This window comes from Sebastes umbrosus, chromosome 23, assembly GCF_015220745.1.
Source record: "Sebastes umbrosus isolate fSebUmb1 chromosome 23, fSebUmb1.pri, whole genome shotgun sequence".
Lineage (NCBI taxonomy): Eukaryota > Metazoa > Chordata > Actinopteri > Perciformes > Sebastidae > Sebastes > Sebastes umbrosus.
In genome coordinates this window covers 20,785,565-20,804,290 of record NC_051291.1, presented here as the reverse complement: position 1 = coordinate 20,804,290, position 18,726 = coordinate 20,785,565, and the positions used below count along the sequence as shown (strand labels likewise).

General features: G+C 39.9%; 1 protein-coding gene across 3 annotated transcripts in view; it reads left to right on the top strand.

Annotated features, from left to right (window-relative positions):
- Positions 1–855: 855 nt before the first annotated feature.
- Positions 856–18,726, top strand: part of lrp6 (low density lipoprotein receptor-related protein 6) — a 37,342-nt gene continuing 19,471 nt past the window's right edge. Inside the window, exons 1-7 of one of the 3 annotated variants that reach the window (XM_037760963.1) lie at positions 856–1,228; positions 5,413–5,809; positions 13,559–13,756; positions 13,839–14,035; positions 14,472–14,606; positions 16,955–17,351; positions 17,475–17,646. In XM_037760963.1, coding sequence (XP_037616891.1) covers positions 1,156–1,228; positions 5,413–5,809; positions 13,559–13,756; positions 13,839–14,035; positions 14,472–14,606; positions 16,955–17,351; positions 17,475–17,646 — 1,569 coding nt within the window. In that variant the 5' untranslated portion in view covers positions 856–1,155. Of the gene's footprint in view, positions 1,229–5,412; positions 5,810–13,558; positions 13,757–13,838; positions 14,036–14,471; positions 14,607–16,218; positions 16,632–16,683; positions 16,846–16,954; positions 17,352–17,474; positions 17,647–18,726 lie in introns of those variants that run through there. The other 2 variants (XM_037760965.1, XM_037760964.1) reach the window with 2 other exon arrangements.

The window sequence follows — 18,726 nt, the reverse complement described above, 5'->3', positions numbered from 1 at the left end:
TTTTATTGAGATGTTTGTTTCAATCACAACATTTTTATCCAAAACTTGGACTTTGACTGGAACTTTAAATGTAATCTACTAAATTCAGATTTTATAATGTCATTATTCTGACTTTTTGTTTCATAATATTACTTGGACTTAATTCTAATTAAACGTCCTCTCAGGATTGTCATAATTCAGAGTGTAATATGGAACTCTGGATGGTGATGTTTCATATATGTGATTTTGTTTTGCCTCAGAACTTAGACATTCCCTCAAAACCCTCATGAAAATGACTTTCTGCCCAGACCTTCATCAGATATTTAACCAGTTTTAAAATAACTTAGGGATTTAAATTTATACTGACTGTTTTCCTGAACTTTACCATTAATCTCAGATTCATGTAGGAGTTTACTTTAATTCGGCTCTCATTGTCTTATATAGACTCTATCAGTTGGACCAGAAGGTGAAGTTTGACTTTGGGCTGCAGCCAGTGATCCATAGATCTTCTTCCTCTTTACAGTCACTAAAATGGGAGAAAACAGTGTGTAATTCCATGTTAAATGTTCCCGGTTGATGGCAGTGACTGTGTCCGGGTGTGAGCCGCTGTTGTCGGGGGTAAACCCGGGGTAAACCGAGCCTCTGTGATAAACTAGTCCCGCAGGAATGTGCGTGTTGAGGCCGAACTTCGGCTCAGCTCCGCTTGTTTTCCAGGATCCTGGATGTGGAGCAGCGGTTACAGCGAGCAGCAGCAGCGGGGCGTTTTCCGCCTGTTGTAACATTATCTTTGGCTGGAGAGCATGAAATCAGAGCAACAATAGAGAGCCGTGGAGGTGGAGGAGGAGAGGGAGGAGGTGGAAGAGGAGGAGGAGGAGGAGGAGGAGGAGGTGGTGGAGGAGGAGGAGGAGGGGGGAGCAGCTTCCTCACAGCGGAAGGAGACGACGGATCTCCTGCAGGACAATGTGAGCCACACAGAGTTGATCCAACGCAGTTAGCGAGCAGCCAGGATGGACGTGGGGATCATTTAACCCGGTTTAAAGCTCCGTCTCAGCCTGAATATTAGCAGTAAATCCGTGTTTTTGACCCGAGGAAGCGGCCCCGGCAGCGATGGGAGCTCTGCGCTGAGCCGAGCGGGCGGCAGGGCCGAGAGAAGCGGGAGAGAGACGGGAGAGAAAGATGAGAAAGATGGGTGTCGAGCTGCTGCTGCTGCGGAGCCTGTTGTTGTCCACTTTTTGTCTTCTCATACGAGGTGAGTTTATCATCACATCCTGCCGAACTCTTCGCTTTGTCGTTCGTGTGTGATGTGTGAATGTGTAAAAGTGTTGTTAGGAGCCGGGCGGAGCGGGTTTAACAGTGTATATGTGGATGAGTGTCCGGGGCCAGGGCCCTCTCTCCGGGGCTGGAGTCCTCCCTCCCTCCCGAGCGGAGCGGAGCTAGCTGTTAGCCTGGTAGCTCCGCTCAGCTCCTGGAGGAGAAGAAACCACAAACAGCTTCTGTTAGCAGCTGGAAAAAATATCTCAATACACCATTTAAAGCCCTGTTCACCTCCACAGAGCCGTTATTTAATATCATATATGTCATTTTAACCCAGTTTACAGCTTGTTAGCATGCTAACTTTGGTTTAAACTAACTTAGATAACATTAGATAGCAGCAGTTAGCACAACACATGCTAGGAGCTGTGTTAGCTAGTCATCCAGCTAGCTGCCCACTGGAGCTGGATGAAATTAGAGCTAATTAATCATATTCATGATAATTATTAGTGTTTAAAGCATAATTAATGACATTAATCTGCGTTCAAACTGGAGCAGTTAATGTGTTTATGTTGTGTTATTATGCTAAAAACTAACTGAGGGCAGTAACACTATTATTATTATTGTTATTGTTATTATTACATAAAACTTAATTTATTCAACACTTCTGTGATGTTTTATTTAGACTTATTTTACAATAATAAAAGTAAATGCAAGATTACAAACATTCAGATAATTAAAACGAGTATTAAAACAACAATAAACTTTAAAGTTAAACTAAGTTATGTTCATATTCTTTTTTTAATTTATTTTGTCTTTTATTCAGTATACACACGTTGTTTTATCTTTTATTTAGAAAATAAATCCTTTCTATTTTTAATTTGCTTGTTTTTGTTCCATTCTCAATTTATAACCTTTTATCTTTAATATATCATCTGTATTATTATTATTATCTGTTTTTATTATTATCTGTTCATTATTATTATATAAAACTTAATTTATCTAACACTTATGTGAAGTTTTAGATATAGATATGTAGATTTATTCGACAATAATAAAAGTAAATGCAAGATTACAAACATTAACACATTAATTAAAATTCATATAAAAACACAATAAAGTTAGAATTCGATGTTCCTAAACTGAGTTATGTTTCTATTCTAAGATTTACATTTATTTTATGTCTTTTATTTAGAATATACACGTTTATTTGATCTTTATTGAATTTAATTGTTTTTCTTTTATGAAAGAAATCCTTTTCCTTTTAATTGCTCTATTTATATTCAAATATTAAACTTAAAAAGTAAAAAAGACGTTATTACATTTGTCATATACTGTACATAAAGATACATACATGGAATTTGAAAATATGAACAAAAAATATGCAAAATATAACCTTTATCTTTAATATATCATCTGTTTTATATCTTTGAATGTTAGTGGATAGAATTTTTTTAATTCTTTAATATAGAGCTTTGACACAACAATGAATAATCTTCTTTGGCTCCATACAAACTTTTAAAATAAAAATGCAATAAAGTTAAAAGCTGATTAAGAAAAAGACCAAGATGTTAAAAACATATAAATATAAATAAGTGAATAAACCTTCAGGGCCAAGAGTTTCCTGTAATGTTTGAGGAGTAACTGTAAATTCACTGGAAGTTATTTAGTATAAATTAAAAAGTAAAATATAGACTTTATTCTGTTGGTTCACCACTATTGAAGTTATTTTTTTAGTGCTGCAACTAAGGATTACTTTCATCATTGATTAATCTTCTGATTATTGTCTTGATTTAATAGTTTTGTCTGTAAAATGTCTAAAAGTTTCTTCTTCAGATGTCTTGCCTTGTCCAAACTTATTTTCATTATTGATTATTATTGTCTCAATTATTTGATTAGTTGTTTTGTCAATAAAATGTCAGAAAATAGTGAAAATTTCAGTTTATTCAGAGTCCAAGGTGACGTGTTCAGATGAACCCATACATATTCAGTTTACTGTGATCTGAAACCAAATCATCAAAGAATGTTTGATTATTTAGCTTAAAGTGATCTATCGATTATCAAAATAACTGATTAATAGCTGCTATCTCTGTCAGTGTTCAACAGGTGAGCTGAACATGTCAACATAGACTACAGGACGAATTAAACAGGTGTAATAAATGAATATTTACTCTCAACATAAACTAACAAAACTCTCTCTTTTTGTCTTTATGGCTGCAAATAACCAATATTTAAATCATTGTTCCCATTTATTCTTTATTATTCATTTAATACAGTACAAAAGGTGACGTTTTTTAAATGTCTTGTTGTCTGACCATCAGTCCAAAACACAAAGATATTATTCACTTTATTCTGATATTAAACAGAGAAAAACAGCGAATGGAGGAGCAGGAATGAGTGAGGATTTGATATTTTTGCTTGGAAAATAACAATTGTGAAAATAGTTGCTGATTTATTTTCTGTTAATGGACTTATTGGTTATTTGTGTAATTGTTTCAGCTTTAAACTTTGTTATCCAGGAATTATTTAACTTATGTTCATTTATTCATATGTGGGTAATCATGTTTTTATGGTATTTAAGTAATAATCAAGGTGAGAAAGTCATAGATCTTGAGGGATGGACTGAATAAATACAGATCATATCAAAGTGTATAATCAACGATGTTGTTGTGTTGTATGATAATTGATAATGTTACTATCACTGAATTTGTGTCATTATTAATTAATGTGGCAGACTAGTTATTCTCTGTATCAATGGACTGTTTGGGCTGTAAAATATCAGAACTCAGTTTTAAAACAGATTATCAACAGACTGGAGAAACATATTAGACTGTAAAATAAACTATTAATCCAACAGGTCAGACAGCAAACACAACATCTCAGCAGCTTTGAGATTTACTCTAAGTTGGACATTTAGTTAAATCTGAAGGGACAGATTAATGAAGGATCTGCTCTGTTACATTTAATATTTAAAGATGAAGAGACCTGAGCTGGACAACATTCCTCCGTTATCTAAATATACATTTTCTGTCGTTCAACCAATCAATTATTCAACTAATTATTTCATCTCAGTAACTATTTGTTTACAAAAGTACTATTGTACTATTTTGATAATGGATGGGAGGCAGAGAGTCCTCCTTCCTCCTCCTCCTCTTCCTCCTCCTACATTAGCAGACTGAGCAGAGAGTTTCTTTAACACGACCACAGTGGATTTCTTGCTGGTGTTGATGTGTTAAAGACGAGCAAACTTCACACAAATACAAATTTATATAAGTAGAAAATCATGTTTGTAGTCACTAAAGTTAGGTACAGAAAAACAGGCTACAACTACCAACTAGAATGGCACTCGGAGAGCGCAGACCTCCCCCCCTCTCCGTTCAGCTTGCGCCATCATCCACCTGTATTTGTGTTTGTATTGAGATCAGCTGTACGTAGGGGAGCATCGTAAAATACTTCATTCAAACTACACAGAAACAAAGTAAAACTCACCTAAACCGTCGTCGTTACTCTTTCCAACTCAACTGTAATTTCACCGAGTTTAATGTGAGAAAACGATGAATCTACAGTCGTCGTCTATCCTGGTAACAGACAAACCAACGCCAGTGAAAACATAACCTCCTTCCGTGGCGGAGGTAATTATTTATATTATTACCAGAGAATAGTTGGTATTTTTCCTTCCTAAATGACTCATAACAGGGAAATCCAATACTGCTGAATGCCTAATCAATTATTCCTCACTTTAAATGGTGTATTTTTGTGTATTTTACACAGTTTAAATGGTGTTATCTTTACAGGTTAAATGGTTTATTTTCCACAGTTAAAATGGCGTATTTTTGTACATTTTTCACAGTTTAAACGGTGTATTTTTGTGTATTTTACAGTTTAAACGGAGTTATCTTTACAGAGTAAATGGTTTATTTTCATCAGTTTAAATAGTGAATATTTGTGTATTATCCACAGTGGTGTATTTCTATGTATTTTTCACACTAAAGAGTTTTAGTCTTTTCATCACTACATGTTTACTTAATATTTTTGTAGATAAATGTTACTGTGTGAGTACTCACTATGTATTTACTGTAATTACTTTGATATTCATACTTACATTTATACATCCTCGGTGTAATTTTGTGTATTTTCCACAGTTTAAATGTATGTTTCAATGTATTTTTCCGTGTCTTCCAGGCGTGCCGCTGCTGCTGTATGCGAATCGGCGGGACCTTCGGCTCGTGGACGCGGCACACGAGAAGGCCAATGCCACGGTGGTGGTGGGGGGGCTGGAGGATGCCGCTGCCGTGGACTACGTTTACTCCCAGGGCCTCATCTACTGGAGCGATGTGAGCGAGGAGGCCATCAAACGCACCATCTTCAACCAGTCGGGGGCCAGCGCCGTCCAGACGGTGGTCCCGGGTCTGGCCTCGCCGGACGGACTGGCCTGTGATTGGTTAGGGAGTAAACTTTACTGGACGGACTCGGAGACCAATCGGATCGAGGTGGCGGAGCTGGACGGGTCCTTGAGGAAGGTTTTGTTCTGGCAGGAGCTGGACCAGCCGAGGGCCATCGCTCTGGATCCAGAACGAGGGTGAGTTCTGCAGGGTGGAGGTCCAGCTTGTGGTCTCCTGATGTGGGTTTGTTCTGGATACAAGGTGAAAGGGGATCACCTTGATGGTCTTGCTGAAGGTCATTGTGTGGATCATCTGTTGGTGACTGAATTATTTGTTTTTTAAACATATTTAGGGGGCATTTTATGCCTTTTTATTTTGTAGTCGAGGTCCGGGGATGTTGTGGTTCATAGTCGCGTTTAGTTTTTATCAGAAGAGCGTCTGTCTGGTGACTCAGGACGCTACTTCCTGTTTAAAAGCTTCTTGAAACAACCATGATGTGCTAACTTAACGTTATGTACAGTCAGAGTTTGTACTTCTGTACTGAACCGAACTGGCTGTATGAACCGTGATGCGTTCACTTACTGTTGAACATACTGAAAAATGTAATTTGAGCGGTGATGTGATCACATAGCGTAGTAATAACTACATAATCAATGGCTGCAGATCTTAAAGATAAGTCAGTAAAGTGGTTTGTCGTGCGCAGCTTTAACATCACGCAATCTGTTCCATTCACACCAAGAACGAAGATAACTTTCGCCTCTCTTTACTCGGTCGAGTTGGACCGCCGGTATCATCTGTGTTCATTCTCTCTAGAGGCGCCGGAGAGAAGGAGGAGCTTGTCTCTATAGATACCAACAACCTCTATCAACCATGGAAGAAATAATCACCACTGCTGCTGCTGCTTTGTACATGTTGGTGAACTCCCAGATATGTCAGAAAACCAAACGCCGTCGTGTCTGGGTTCATAACTTCACCTGGCGGCAAGCTGTATTCACATACAGTGCCATTACACTGACTGTATCTAGCAGCCACACATCACTACTGCGGTATGAACCCAAAATAAACAGATTGTGCTGTGATTTCACATCAATAAACAGATCAAAATGATGCTGAAACAACTACGTAATGATGCTGATTAGTAGGGGTGTGACGATTCACTCAGCTCACGATACGATACACGATATTGGGTTCATGATCTCGATACCATACGATATTATAACGCGCTGATAGCCGTCGAGCTAACGCGCTGTTAGCCGCCGAGCTAACGTGCTGTGCTTATATAAACAGCAGTGGTGGATGAGAGACGGCGGACAGAGCAGATCGAAACGTTGCTTTCCTCCATGTTTAACTGTTTCATCGTGTTTATGCTTGTTGAACAGGTGTAATAACAAAGTTTTATTGCACTTAGCAACGAGCGTAGCGTAAACTCGCCTCTCCACCGCGGTCTCTCTGATCAGCTGTTCACTGACTGCACTGTGTGTGTATTGATGTGTGTGGAGGTCCGACACAGAAGCTGCGGCCGTGTGTTACGATTGATTGGTTCAATTTCGGCGAGGGCAGACTAGATTTTACTGCGCATGAGTTGTACCTCGAGAGGCTGCAGCTTCAGCCCCGGAGCCCCCTATGAACGTAGTACCTCTTATACCCTGATATCGCGATCCAGTTTTTCGTCTCGACGATGCATATCGTCACGTTTTTATATGGTGATATTTCGTGGCACGATATTTCGTCACATCCCTACTGATTAGTAAAAAGTCTGAATTCATGCTTTGTCAGGTCTGTTACCAAGACGACAAGCAAACGACTTTTAAAATGCTTGCTTTCTGAATGGAGTTTGGATGGATCAGTGCCAGGCTATGCAGCTGCTCCATCAACACTCAACTTAAAGTCATCTAGGCATAAATACGGCAGCGACGTTGTTGTTTTTTTACCATAGACAGTTTGTGGTTTCTACACAGAGTTTGGTCCGGTGTCTGTACAGACAAATTTCTCACTTCTGTTGAAATATTTCAACTCCCGCAAAAATATGCGCCATTCGTGTCTCCTGGCGCAAATTTTTATCTATTCGCCTCTTTGCATTGACTTTGTATGTAATCGCGCTGCACAAAAAGTTTGTTTCCCTCTTGTTGTGAACGTACAGTTAGTATTTTATTAGTATTTTATCATCCCATCAGTAAGACGATAAGGAAACGATTGAAGTCATGAGGTGGCGTCAGAGTCAGGCTAGCTGTGTCCCTCTGCTTCCAGTCTTTATGTTAAGCTAAGCTAGCTAGCTGCTGGCTGTAGAGACATGAGTGGGATCAATCTGAGCATCTAACTCTCCTTAAAACACAGGGAGCCTCGTTTTGATAATTAATAATCGTTAGTTCTTGTTTTAGCAAAAATGTCAACTATTCTCTGGTTCCGGTTTCTCCAGTGTGTCTGATTCTTTCTTTATTTTATATGATTTAAAGTGAATATTTTTGTGGACTTTTTTACAATTTTCTGAAAATTCATAGACCAAATTTTTAAGATTAATAGAGAAAATAATCATCAGATTAATTTAGTTCAGAAAGGAGTTGTATAAGTGGAGCAGCTAGTTCCTGGAAAGTGTTGGACTCAGTGTTGGAGTTGTTTTCACATTAAACAGCCTCAGTGTGTGTTTGTGGTTTAAATCGTGGTCAGATGTGTGTGAACGCAGCCCGAGGCTCTGACCGCTCAACAACAGGAGGGGGCGGGGGGGGAGTTCGGTCTTTGTCCGGAGCTGGTCCTGGATCAGATTGGGTTGCAGGCCGCAGCCGTCCTCCCAGTCCTCCTGGAGACTGAACAACGGCGTCAGTGTTGGCGAGGACGAGGAGAGACGAGGAGGAATGTCCTGTATCAGCTCCAGATAGAAACACAGAGAGAGAGAGAGGAGGGTAAACAGCAGATCTGAGGCTTTATTAGTATTTATTATTAGTATTTATTAGAGCTCTGAAATGTGGTTTTATTTTACTGGTAAAAAGTTCTAAACTCAAGGCTCACTCACTAACGTTTGACTGTATCTCAGCTCTTTTTTTCTCACTTGTTATCATTATTAAAGTCAAGACGGTAAAGCTGTTAAAGTGAAATTAATATCAACCATTAATTAGATTAGATTAGATTAGATTAGATTACATTAGATTAGATTAGATGAGGGTAAAAGTACTGCCGCTGAAGTGCGTGACTTTTATTCAACACCGTCAGATATTTAGCGAGTTTGCTGACATATTTGTTTAGTTGTAGTTGTTGAATTAGGTTTAATAAAATGCTTCAAGACGTCTTTCCTCTCACCTGTCTACCTCTCACCTGTTACCTGTCTCATCTGTACTACCTGTCCTCCTATCTAATAATGGAAAACATGAAGTAAAGAATGAAATCTAATAACTCCTGCGAGGCGTTTAACATTTCACATACCGTAGACGTCATCTTCATCATGATCATCATCAGCCTATCTCTTCGCAGTACTCAGTGTACTCTACAGTAGTGTACTGTAATGTAAACAGTATTTACACTGTAGAATAGATGTGGAATAAACAGATGGAGGTATGATATGAATACATTGTGTACACTATAGACAGTAAAGTGAATATCGCCTGGGTCAGTCCTTCATGCTGGTAGCCATCAGGCTCCACAACCAAGGCTGACCCCCATATGATTACTATTAGGACTTTAAGAACTTTAAACATGCACTATCTACATGCAACCATCTTAGACTCTAACCACTGGCGCACTTTACACTATATATCTTATATACCACTTTATAGACTGCAAATATGCACATATTACATTTATTTATTTTACATACTACATTTATTTACTGACGGACTGCACCCATTCACTCTGTATCTTTTATATCTCTATTATTGTTTTTATAATGTTTGTATACCTTTACCTCTCCTGTGTTTCACTCTGTTTGCTGATGTTGCTGCTTTGACACCTGAATTTCCCTCTGGGGATTAATAAAGGTTCATCTTATCTTATCTTATCTTTGTGAAAAAATATTTTTAATGTGTCATTTTGGCCCTTTTTACTGTTTTTTGTGACAGTTTATACAAGCAGAAGCAGAGAGACAAAACTCTGGTGCTTTATTGACAACAGCCGCCATTTTGGACCGAAAACACTTATTTTATTATATATATAATATTACATTATATATATAATATTACATTGTTCAACACAGGCCATTTCAGTAGAATTTGATAATAGCATGGAAATTATGTAGTTTTACATTTATACAGCTCTTTGTAGGCGGACGTTTTACTGACGTCCGGTAGTTACCTTCAGTCCAAAATGGTGGAAGCGTAGCTCTGCTGCTGGGGGCTGATGTTGACGTGGAACAAACTTTCACTTCATGTTCTTTACCACAGGTGGACTGATATGTTGGTAATAAAAGTATCAAATATTATAAATATAATAAGCATCTTCAGTCCAAAATGACGGCAGCGGCTGTTGTCAAAAATACACCAGAGTTGCTCTACTCTTTGCCTTGAGTTTCCTGACCTCTAGTCACCTTATTGTAAACAGACGTGCTGTAGAGTAAAAGTCAGAATAGTTCATGTTTTATTTACACTGTCATCAGCACACATCACTCAGTCTTCTTCCTGTCCTTCATCATCACGTCTCCTCCTCCTCCCCCTCAGTGTTTCCAGTCAGATTAGGATGTAAATCCATCAGGACTCAGATAAAAGAGGCCTGTAATGTATTCATTAGTTTTATTTAAATGTGGGGCTGTCGCTGTCTTTCTTTCTCCTCTCTCTTGGGTTTCTATTCATGGAAACTCTTCCTCGCTCCTCGCTGTTTGATCCAGCTCAGAACGGGAGATAAAAGTCACGGCGAGCCGCTCGCTGACGCTCAGAGACCTCGTCGTCGTCGTCTCTCCGGTACTTTATCCTCCACTGTACACTGGTTTGTGTCTGATAACATAAACACTGAACCAGCTTATTACAGCGCCGAGCCGTGCTGACGTTCCCATGTTGGGTGTTTGAGTTCTGACCTGGCAGCTCATTCAGAGGAAACGTGGACTTTTTCCTTTATTGGTATTGTGTTTAACTCTTGTCACTGTGACATGAGGGATAAATAAACTATCGGTCTGTATAGTTTGTTGGTGAAAAGTCAGAGTGAGCAAGAACCGGAGCAGAAATACCAGACGTTGTTGTTGTTGTTGTTGTTGTTGTTGTTGTTGTTGTTGTTGTTGTTGTTGTTGTTGTTGAGGACCAAATGAACCAGACTCCACGGGTAAAAGATGTAAATTTAGTCAGATTGATGCATTTGTAACTCAGTTAACAGGATGCAGTGAGGTGTTGAACAAAGCTGTGATCACAACTCTACCACCATCATCCTCATCATCCTCATTGTTGGTCTCATTAGCATGTCTGCTCCACAGACTGATGATAAATGAGCTGCAGACGGTCCTGTTTTCTCTCGCTGGGTTTGGTTCTGTGTGTTTTCACAAAGGACTCATTGTTACAGCAGCAGCTGTTTTGTTTTCCAGCAGTTACTAAGTCAGAACAAGAAGAAGAAGAAGAAGAAGGAGGTAGTGCATTCATGTATGAGGGGTGAGCGTTAGGTATGCCTCCTCTCAGTCAATTAGTTGACTAATTGGTTGACTAAGATTTCTTAAGTTGATTAGTTGTTTTTTTAATGTTTTTTTTCATGCTGAATAACTTATTTCAGAGACACTTGTGAGCACAGCTCTGGTCCGTAGCAGGTTTAAAGTGGTGCTTTTGTGTGATTCTTTGTGGAGAAACTCAGTTTTACAGATGTGTTGATTAAATCAACTCATTTATTAGTCAGACTGTCTTTGGTCGAGGACAGACCTAGTGAGCGTCCATTCATGTGTTGAGGACACTGACAGGAATCAGTGTCTGTCCTCACATGGACCGCTGGACGTCACCCCAAATGTCAAGTCAGTGATTTATTTAAGATAAGTTAAGTCTTTATTGATCTCCTGAGGGGAAATCCAGCTGTGGCTGCAGCAGAGAAATAAGCACAGATACATAAAGTAAAAAAGGAATATAAAACTAAAATAACAGTAGAGGTAAAATGTGTGGGTGCGGGGCTTAGGTGTGACACGGATGCGCCCAAAAAAAACGTACCCCGGGTGTCCAATTTAACCCCTGATTCCACGATGACTAACGTTAATTTATCGAAACTGAGAATAAGTGGCATTCAGCAATAGGAGAGACAGGTGAAGAGAAGATAACGTTGTCGGTACCAGTTACTAACAGGTAGTGAACGCCACGCTAACGTGATGATGGATTCAGTGTTTCTGTGTTTTACCTGACATACTTCAGAGAATATTCAGTTAAAACTGATCCTCACTGTTCTCTGTGAACTCTCACTGAAGAGTGAGCTCTTCTGCACCAGACTCCATTTAAAAAAAATAGCCTTTTAAATGCTAGTCGCTTGTCAGAAATCAGTCATATGGTAACTTAGTGTGGCCTCGTGTGCTCTGATTAACTTGGTATCCAGTTAACACATCAGTCATAATGTTGTTAATGAAAACTCAACTCCTGGCGTCATGGAATGACAGGAGTAACCAGCTTTAAAAGTGACATATTTTCTTTTTAAAGTAGTGCTGCCTGGTGGATCTAATTTATGACGAGGTGAAGAGTGGTTCATGTGGATTTAGAAAAGTAACTTACGAAGTAAGTGTTGAATTTGACAACAGAAGTTGGTGTGGTGGTAGAATGAGGGCCCTGCACATCTGACCAATGGTCTGTTTTTTTTTATTATTGGAGAGCAACAAAATAAATGTACAGTGATGTAAAAACACAGGTTGCACAAATTTTACTACAAAATACTCTTTAAAAGTCTTAAATGTGAGATCTAAAGAACAACTTAAACTACAGTCTGTTTTGTAGCAGCTTTACTAACCACAGCTTGTTTATTCTTCTTCTATAGGTTCATAGTTTTTATCAGAAAGGGTCAGAAACACTGAAATCTGTAGTAAAATAAACACTAAGTTACCCTTCAGACTTTAGTACGAATTACTCCTAAATATTCTTAACTTTGAGACTCTAATAGTTTAAAGCTGTTGGAAGGGGCTGGTACTGTTAAACAAAGTTGTGGTTCTGGTGTTTGCTTCTAGTCCGGTTCAGGTTCAGTGTGTGGTAGTTCAGCAGAGGAAAACTGGTTCTGTAGCTCCACGATGGAACGCAGAGCTGGACCGGGTTCAACTGGATGATTAATGCATCAGGTACCAAACACAAAGCAGCTCTTGTGGTGAGGGAATGTGTTGTTCTCTGCTCTCTGAGCCTGGAGCGGGCCTCACTGGTACCAGGACCAGACCTGCAGTGTTTCAGCCCGGAGCGGGCCTCACTGGTACCAGACCATGCATAGTGTTTACCACTTTGGATTTAAAATGTGAGGGTGCAGGTCGTATCCACGCAGACCCCTCTGCCATTTTCCACTTTCTGCAGTTTGTTTTGGTTGATGGATACGGAACGGATGTGACGATACGTTACTCAGACTACAACAATAAAAGGGCTAACTTCCTTCTACCTCCACATAGACTCAGATGAAGCAAATATATCGATTCTGGGATTAAAAATCTATTTAGAAATTGTAGAAGGAAAAAAAAGCAGCTTTTCCTGCATGTGACTTCTCCTTATATCTACAGTTTTTTGAATGTAGTCTGGTTGATGTGTGTAGTCAGAGATGTGTTGTGAAGAGACTGGACAAAGAGACTGTGTTAAACCAGAGAGGAGAAGCGTCTTCGTCATGACATCAGACCCTCTTTAAAAAGCGTGTAATTGGACTCATTAAAGGCCCCCTCCATCCCCCACCCCCCACACCCTACCCACCCATTCACTGACTTCCTGCCGACCTCTGGTGTCTCTGGTCACAACAGTTTATCACCAGCAGCTAAGAGTCAAAGACAACGACTGGCACTGGAGTATGTGTCCTCAGGTCCATGTACTGATGTAGTATCTGTCTCCTCTCAGGTACATGTACTGGACGGACTGGGGGGAGATCCCTAAGATAGAGCGAGCTGGGATGGACGGGACGAATCGGTCCATGATCATCGATAAAGAGATCTACTGGCCCAACGGTCTGACTCTGGACTACAGCCTGGAGAAACTGTACTGGGCCGACGCCAAACACAACTTCATCCACCGCTCCAACCTGGACGGCTCCTCCAGGTACACCACATCATAAATACTGCCCTCTACTGCAGTACATCCACAGTGTACTACATGTACTAATACCACTGTGTTTTTCCAGGGAGGTGGTGGTGAAAGGCGAGCTGCCTCACCCGTTCGCCCTCACGCTGTACGAGGACACGCTGTTCTGGACCGACTGGAACACCCACTCCATCCACTCCTGCAGGAAGCAGACCGGCGGAGAGCAGCGTATCGTCCACTCGGACATCTTCTCGCCGATGGACATCCACGTCTTCAGCGCCAAGAGGCAAAACATCTGTGAGTCGAAACATGTCTGTACTGATGTAGTATTTGTCCTCAGGTACATGTACTGCTCTTCAGGGCCACCAGACTCCATTCACAAAACCAGTAATTTTCCCTCTCAGAACAGGGGAGGTTGCTGGTCTACCGCTGCATCCGTCGGTTGGTTAGTTTGTGTCATTGTGCATTGAGCAATATAACGGTTTCAGAAGAGAAGGAGGAGAAGACGTGTCATTAATTAGAAAATGTCTATAAATAGTTTTAGAGAGTAAAGTGGGTTAAATAACTTCATCACAGGACTTCACCTCCTTTTATGAATGTGTATTTCTGGAGCAGTAGTTCATGTTATTTGCTCCATCTCATAAAGTTCATATGTTTTTGCTGAGGTGAGGAGAGATCGATGAGTCTTTAACCTTTTAAATTAAACTTTATTTGTCCTTGTCTCTGTTGACAGTAGCAACCAGTCCGTGCTTGATGAAGAACGGAGGATGTTCCCACCTCTGTCTGCTGTCTCCTCTGAAGCCTTTCTATCAGTGTGCCTGTCCCACCGGAGTCCAGCTGCTGGAGGACGGCAAGACCTGCAGAGACGGTGAGGATACTCATCTTTATCATTATCATCTTCATCACCTTTCACTGTCCCTCTGAGGCTGTGGACACACTGCTGCACATTTATAACATCTAGTATCAGTTTACTAAAAAAGGATTTCATCAAATGACCATAACCCACATAGGAAAAGGGTCTGTTACTCATGTTTTAGTTCTGTTGTATCAGTGAACCAGTGCTGTGTTTTTACATCTAACATCTGTAAGAACAACTGTATGGAGGAAGGAACCTAACAAAATCAAAAATAAATAAATAATTAAATATATGACTCGCTTAAAAACAATGCCATTAAATGAACCAAACATAATATAAAAAATAAATGTAGGCATTAATTTATTGATATTTCTGTTTAATTTGCTACTTTATTTATTTACCTTTGTATTAATTCTTACATTTATTTATTTTTTCATTTTTATTAATTTTCAAATGTATTTATTTTTGCATTTAATTTTATAAATTTAAAATGTATTATTACATTTATGTATTCAGTTATTTGTGCATTATTTTCCCTTTGCATTTCCCCCTATTTATTTTCCCAATTTTATTTATTTATTCATATTTAATAACTTTTACATTTATTTATTTATTTTTACATTTCATTTTATTAATTTTAAATGTATTTATTTATTATTAAATGTTATATATTTATTTTTATTTTTTTTGCATTATTTTCCCTTTACATTTCCCCCTATTTATTTTCCCAAATTTCTTTATTTCTTTTTTAACTTTTCTTTATGCGTTTCTGCTTCATTATGCAAATGAGGGGCTGTCAGTCAACGTGTGTCATGGGGTCAACTTTTCGCTATAAACTTTTAAATATTTAAAATATAATTTTTTGGTACATTCAACAGCATTTTCATTTATTAATCGATTCATTTATTTCATTATTTATTTATTTGGAATTTTGACAGGTTCTGGCCTCAATACAGCCAATGTCTGGTGAAAAACAGAATATCTCTGGAGTTTTTACAAGTTTGTAAAAGTATTGGAAACGACTGAGTCAGTCAGAATGAGGTGGAGAAACAGTTGGATGTTGATCAGCTGGACTCGTATTTTAACGTCCAGTCATACTGTCATAATTGAAAAAAATACCTTATTATTTTCAGGTCATATCCTCCATCCTCGTCTTAAAGAGTTTTATAAATCCAGAGAAAAGTATGTAAACGTTTGCGTCCACATAGGACCACTCTGACAGATTATCTTCAGTAACAACATCCTGAACTCAGTGCAGAAGTTCAGTGTTTATAAAATGTGATTTGAACGTGAGTGAGACGCCAGCAGAGGAAAGTCTGCAGTTTGTCTTCAGAGACACACTCGAGTGGAAACAGAAAAGCATCCAAATATTTGCTGAACTGCGTCACTGAGAGAAGTTTGTAGATTTTCTATTATTTTCAGACAGAAAACAACAGAAAGTCCTCTGGTGTGACTGTTTACGATTCAATCTGTCCGCTCAGCTTAGAGCTGTTTACAGGACTTCATCCAGACTGAATTCATTAGTGTCTGAGAGTTTCAGTTTGGTACCAATCCCCATTAGCTTTTTCTCTAATTTAAGAAGTCTGATGACTTTGTTGCTTCTAGCAGATAAAGGTGGCGTTGGGCTGAACTGCAGTTGCCATGGTAACCCCCCTCCATCACCAGCCGGGCTGGCTGTTGTTTGAATGACGGACGTTTCCCTCCTCCCTCTCGCCTCTGCCTCCTCTTTTTATTTACATTTTTTGGTTGGGTAACTCTGGCCTGCAGAGTGAAGGCGGCGAAGCTTTTGTGACAGACGGGATCACATGATCTCCTGCAGACAATGGCTCCTTTCACCGCCGGGGTTTAACTCTTTCAGCTCCTTTAAACCAGAGAGAAGCTGACCTGAAGCCACGTCTCCCCTCCTCCTCCTCCTCCTCCAACAATAACACACCATGTTCATTTTGGGATGTCAAAGCTTTTACTAATTTGTTGCTTTTGTTCAGCAAAGCCACAAAAAACAGTTTGATTTAAAGTGAACAGATGATTTGGCAGCCGGTAAGAGCTAGTTAACGTTAGCTGTTAGCAGTTGGTAAGAGCTGGTTAACGTTAGCTGTTATCTCCGTACAGGACTGTGCTGCTCACCGGCTGCTAACAGCTAACGCTAACTAGCTACTAGCTTACGTCCTGTTGATTTCAACACAGGAACTTCCATTGCATTACATTATGATACGTTCAGGCTCTGTTCAGTAAACATGAGTATTGGTTGAAGGTAAATTCTAACCTCATCATGATGTGTTCAAATGTGATCTTGTAAAATGTAGTTTTGTGCTGCTGTCTGTATATTTTGAGTGACGTCTGACCTTTGTGTTGCTCCTCAGGTGCGACCCAGATGCTGCTGTTGGCTCGGCGAACAGACTTGCGCCGCATCTCTCTGGACATGCCGGACTTCACCGACATCATCCTGCAGGTGGACGACATCCGCCATGCCATAGCCATCGACTACGACCCGGTGGAGGGGTACATCTACTGGACGGACGACGACGTGAAGGCCATCCGCCGCTCGCTGCTCGACGGCAGCGAAGCAGAGTTCGTGGTCACCTCTCAGGTGAACCACCCCGACGGCATTGCCGTGGACTGGATCGCCCGGAACCTGTACTGGACCGACACCGGGACGGACCGCATCGAGGTGACCCGGCTTAACGGGACCATGCGTAAGATCCTGATCTCTGAAGACCTGGACGAGCCCAGAGCCATCGTACTGGACCCTGTAGCTGGGTGAGTCCACTAATCAGTGACTCTGATTATTTTTACTCGTCACTTACTTAAAAAGGTTAAACACAGCAGGTTTCTGTATCAAGCCATCAGCCAGATAACGCTACTTCCTGTCTGTGTTTCCAGTTACATGTACTGGACGGACTGGGGCGAGGTGCCGAAGATCGAGCGGGCTGATCTGGACGGGATGGAGCGCCTGGTGATGGTCAACACGTCTCTGGGCTGGCCCAACGGCCTCGCTCTCGACTACGACGAACGCAAACTCTACTGGGGAGACGCCAAGACCGACAAGATCGAGGTCAGTGTCTTATGTACCAAACCTCATTGGGTTTTTATCTAATTAAAGGTCGTTTTATATTCAGAGTGAGTTCACCTGGGAGTTGTAGCTTTATATTCAGTGGGAGTTGTAGTTTTACAATCACCTGGGAGTTGTAGTTTTACATTCAGTGGGAGTTGTAGTTTTATAATCAGTGGGAGATCACCTGGGAGTTGTAGTTTTATATTTAGTGGGAGTTGTAGTTTTATAATCAGTGGGAGATCACCTGGGAGTTGTAGTTTTACATTCAGTGGGAGTTGTAGTTTTATAATCAGTGGGAGATCACCTGGGAGTTTTAGTTTTATATTCAGTGGGAGTTGTAGTTTTACATTCACCTGGGAGTTGTAGTTTTACATTCAGTGGGAGTTGTAGCTTTATATTCCGTGTGAGTTGTAGTTTTTTTTAATGGTGAGTTGTAGTTTTAAATTCCGTTTGAGTTGTAGTTTTATATTTCGTGTGAGTTGTAGTTTTATATTCCGTGTGAGTTGTAGTTTTATAATCCTGGGGAGTTGTAGTTTTATATTGAGTGTTCAGGGGAGAAGCTGTACGCTGTCAGTTCTTGTTCTCCTGTTGATTCAAAGCGGCTCCTCGCTGTGATTGTTAACTGCTGAACATGACCTCCCACCGGGTCGGTCAGAGAGCCAGAGGTCACTGCTTCCTGTCAGCCTTCAAAATAAAGTGACAGCACCAATCACTTTGATTAATTCTCATGTTGGCAGTGATGGGATTTCAGAAATGTTGAATCAAGCAGGAATTTATTTTCAAGTGTAAGGATTAAAAATGGGCTGATATCGACTGAAATATTATTATTATTATTATTTACTTGGCTTCCAACAGACACTGCCACCCGCAGAGCCCATTTCCTTAAGTTCTACATAAGTAAATAACTGGAAAAATTAACACACATGAAATTATATAAATGACAAACATTCAGACACACATTTCTGTGAACTAAAAAGTCTAAATGATCCACGTCATTTTAAATATCAATGTTGTGGATTTTCTTATTAATCTTTGTTTTAGCCAGATTATTTTGTGTTTTTAAAAAACTTACTTTAACAT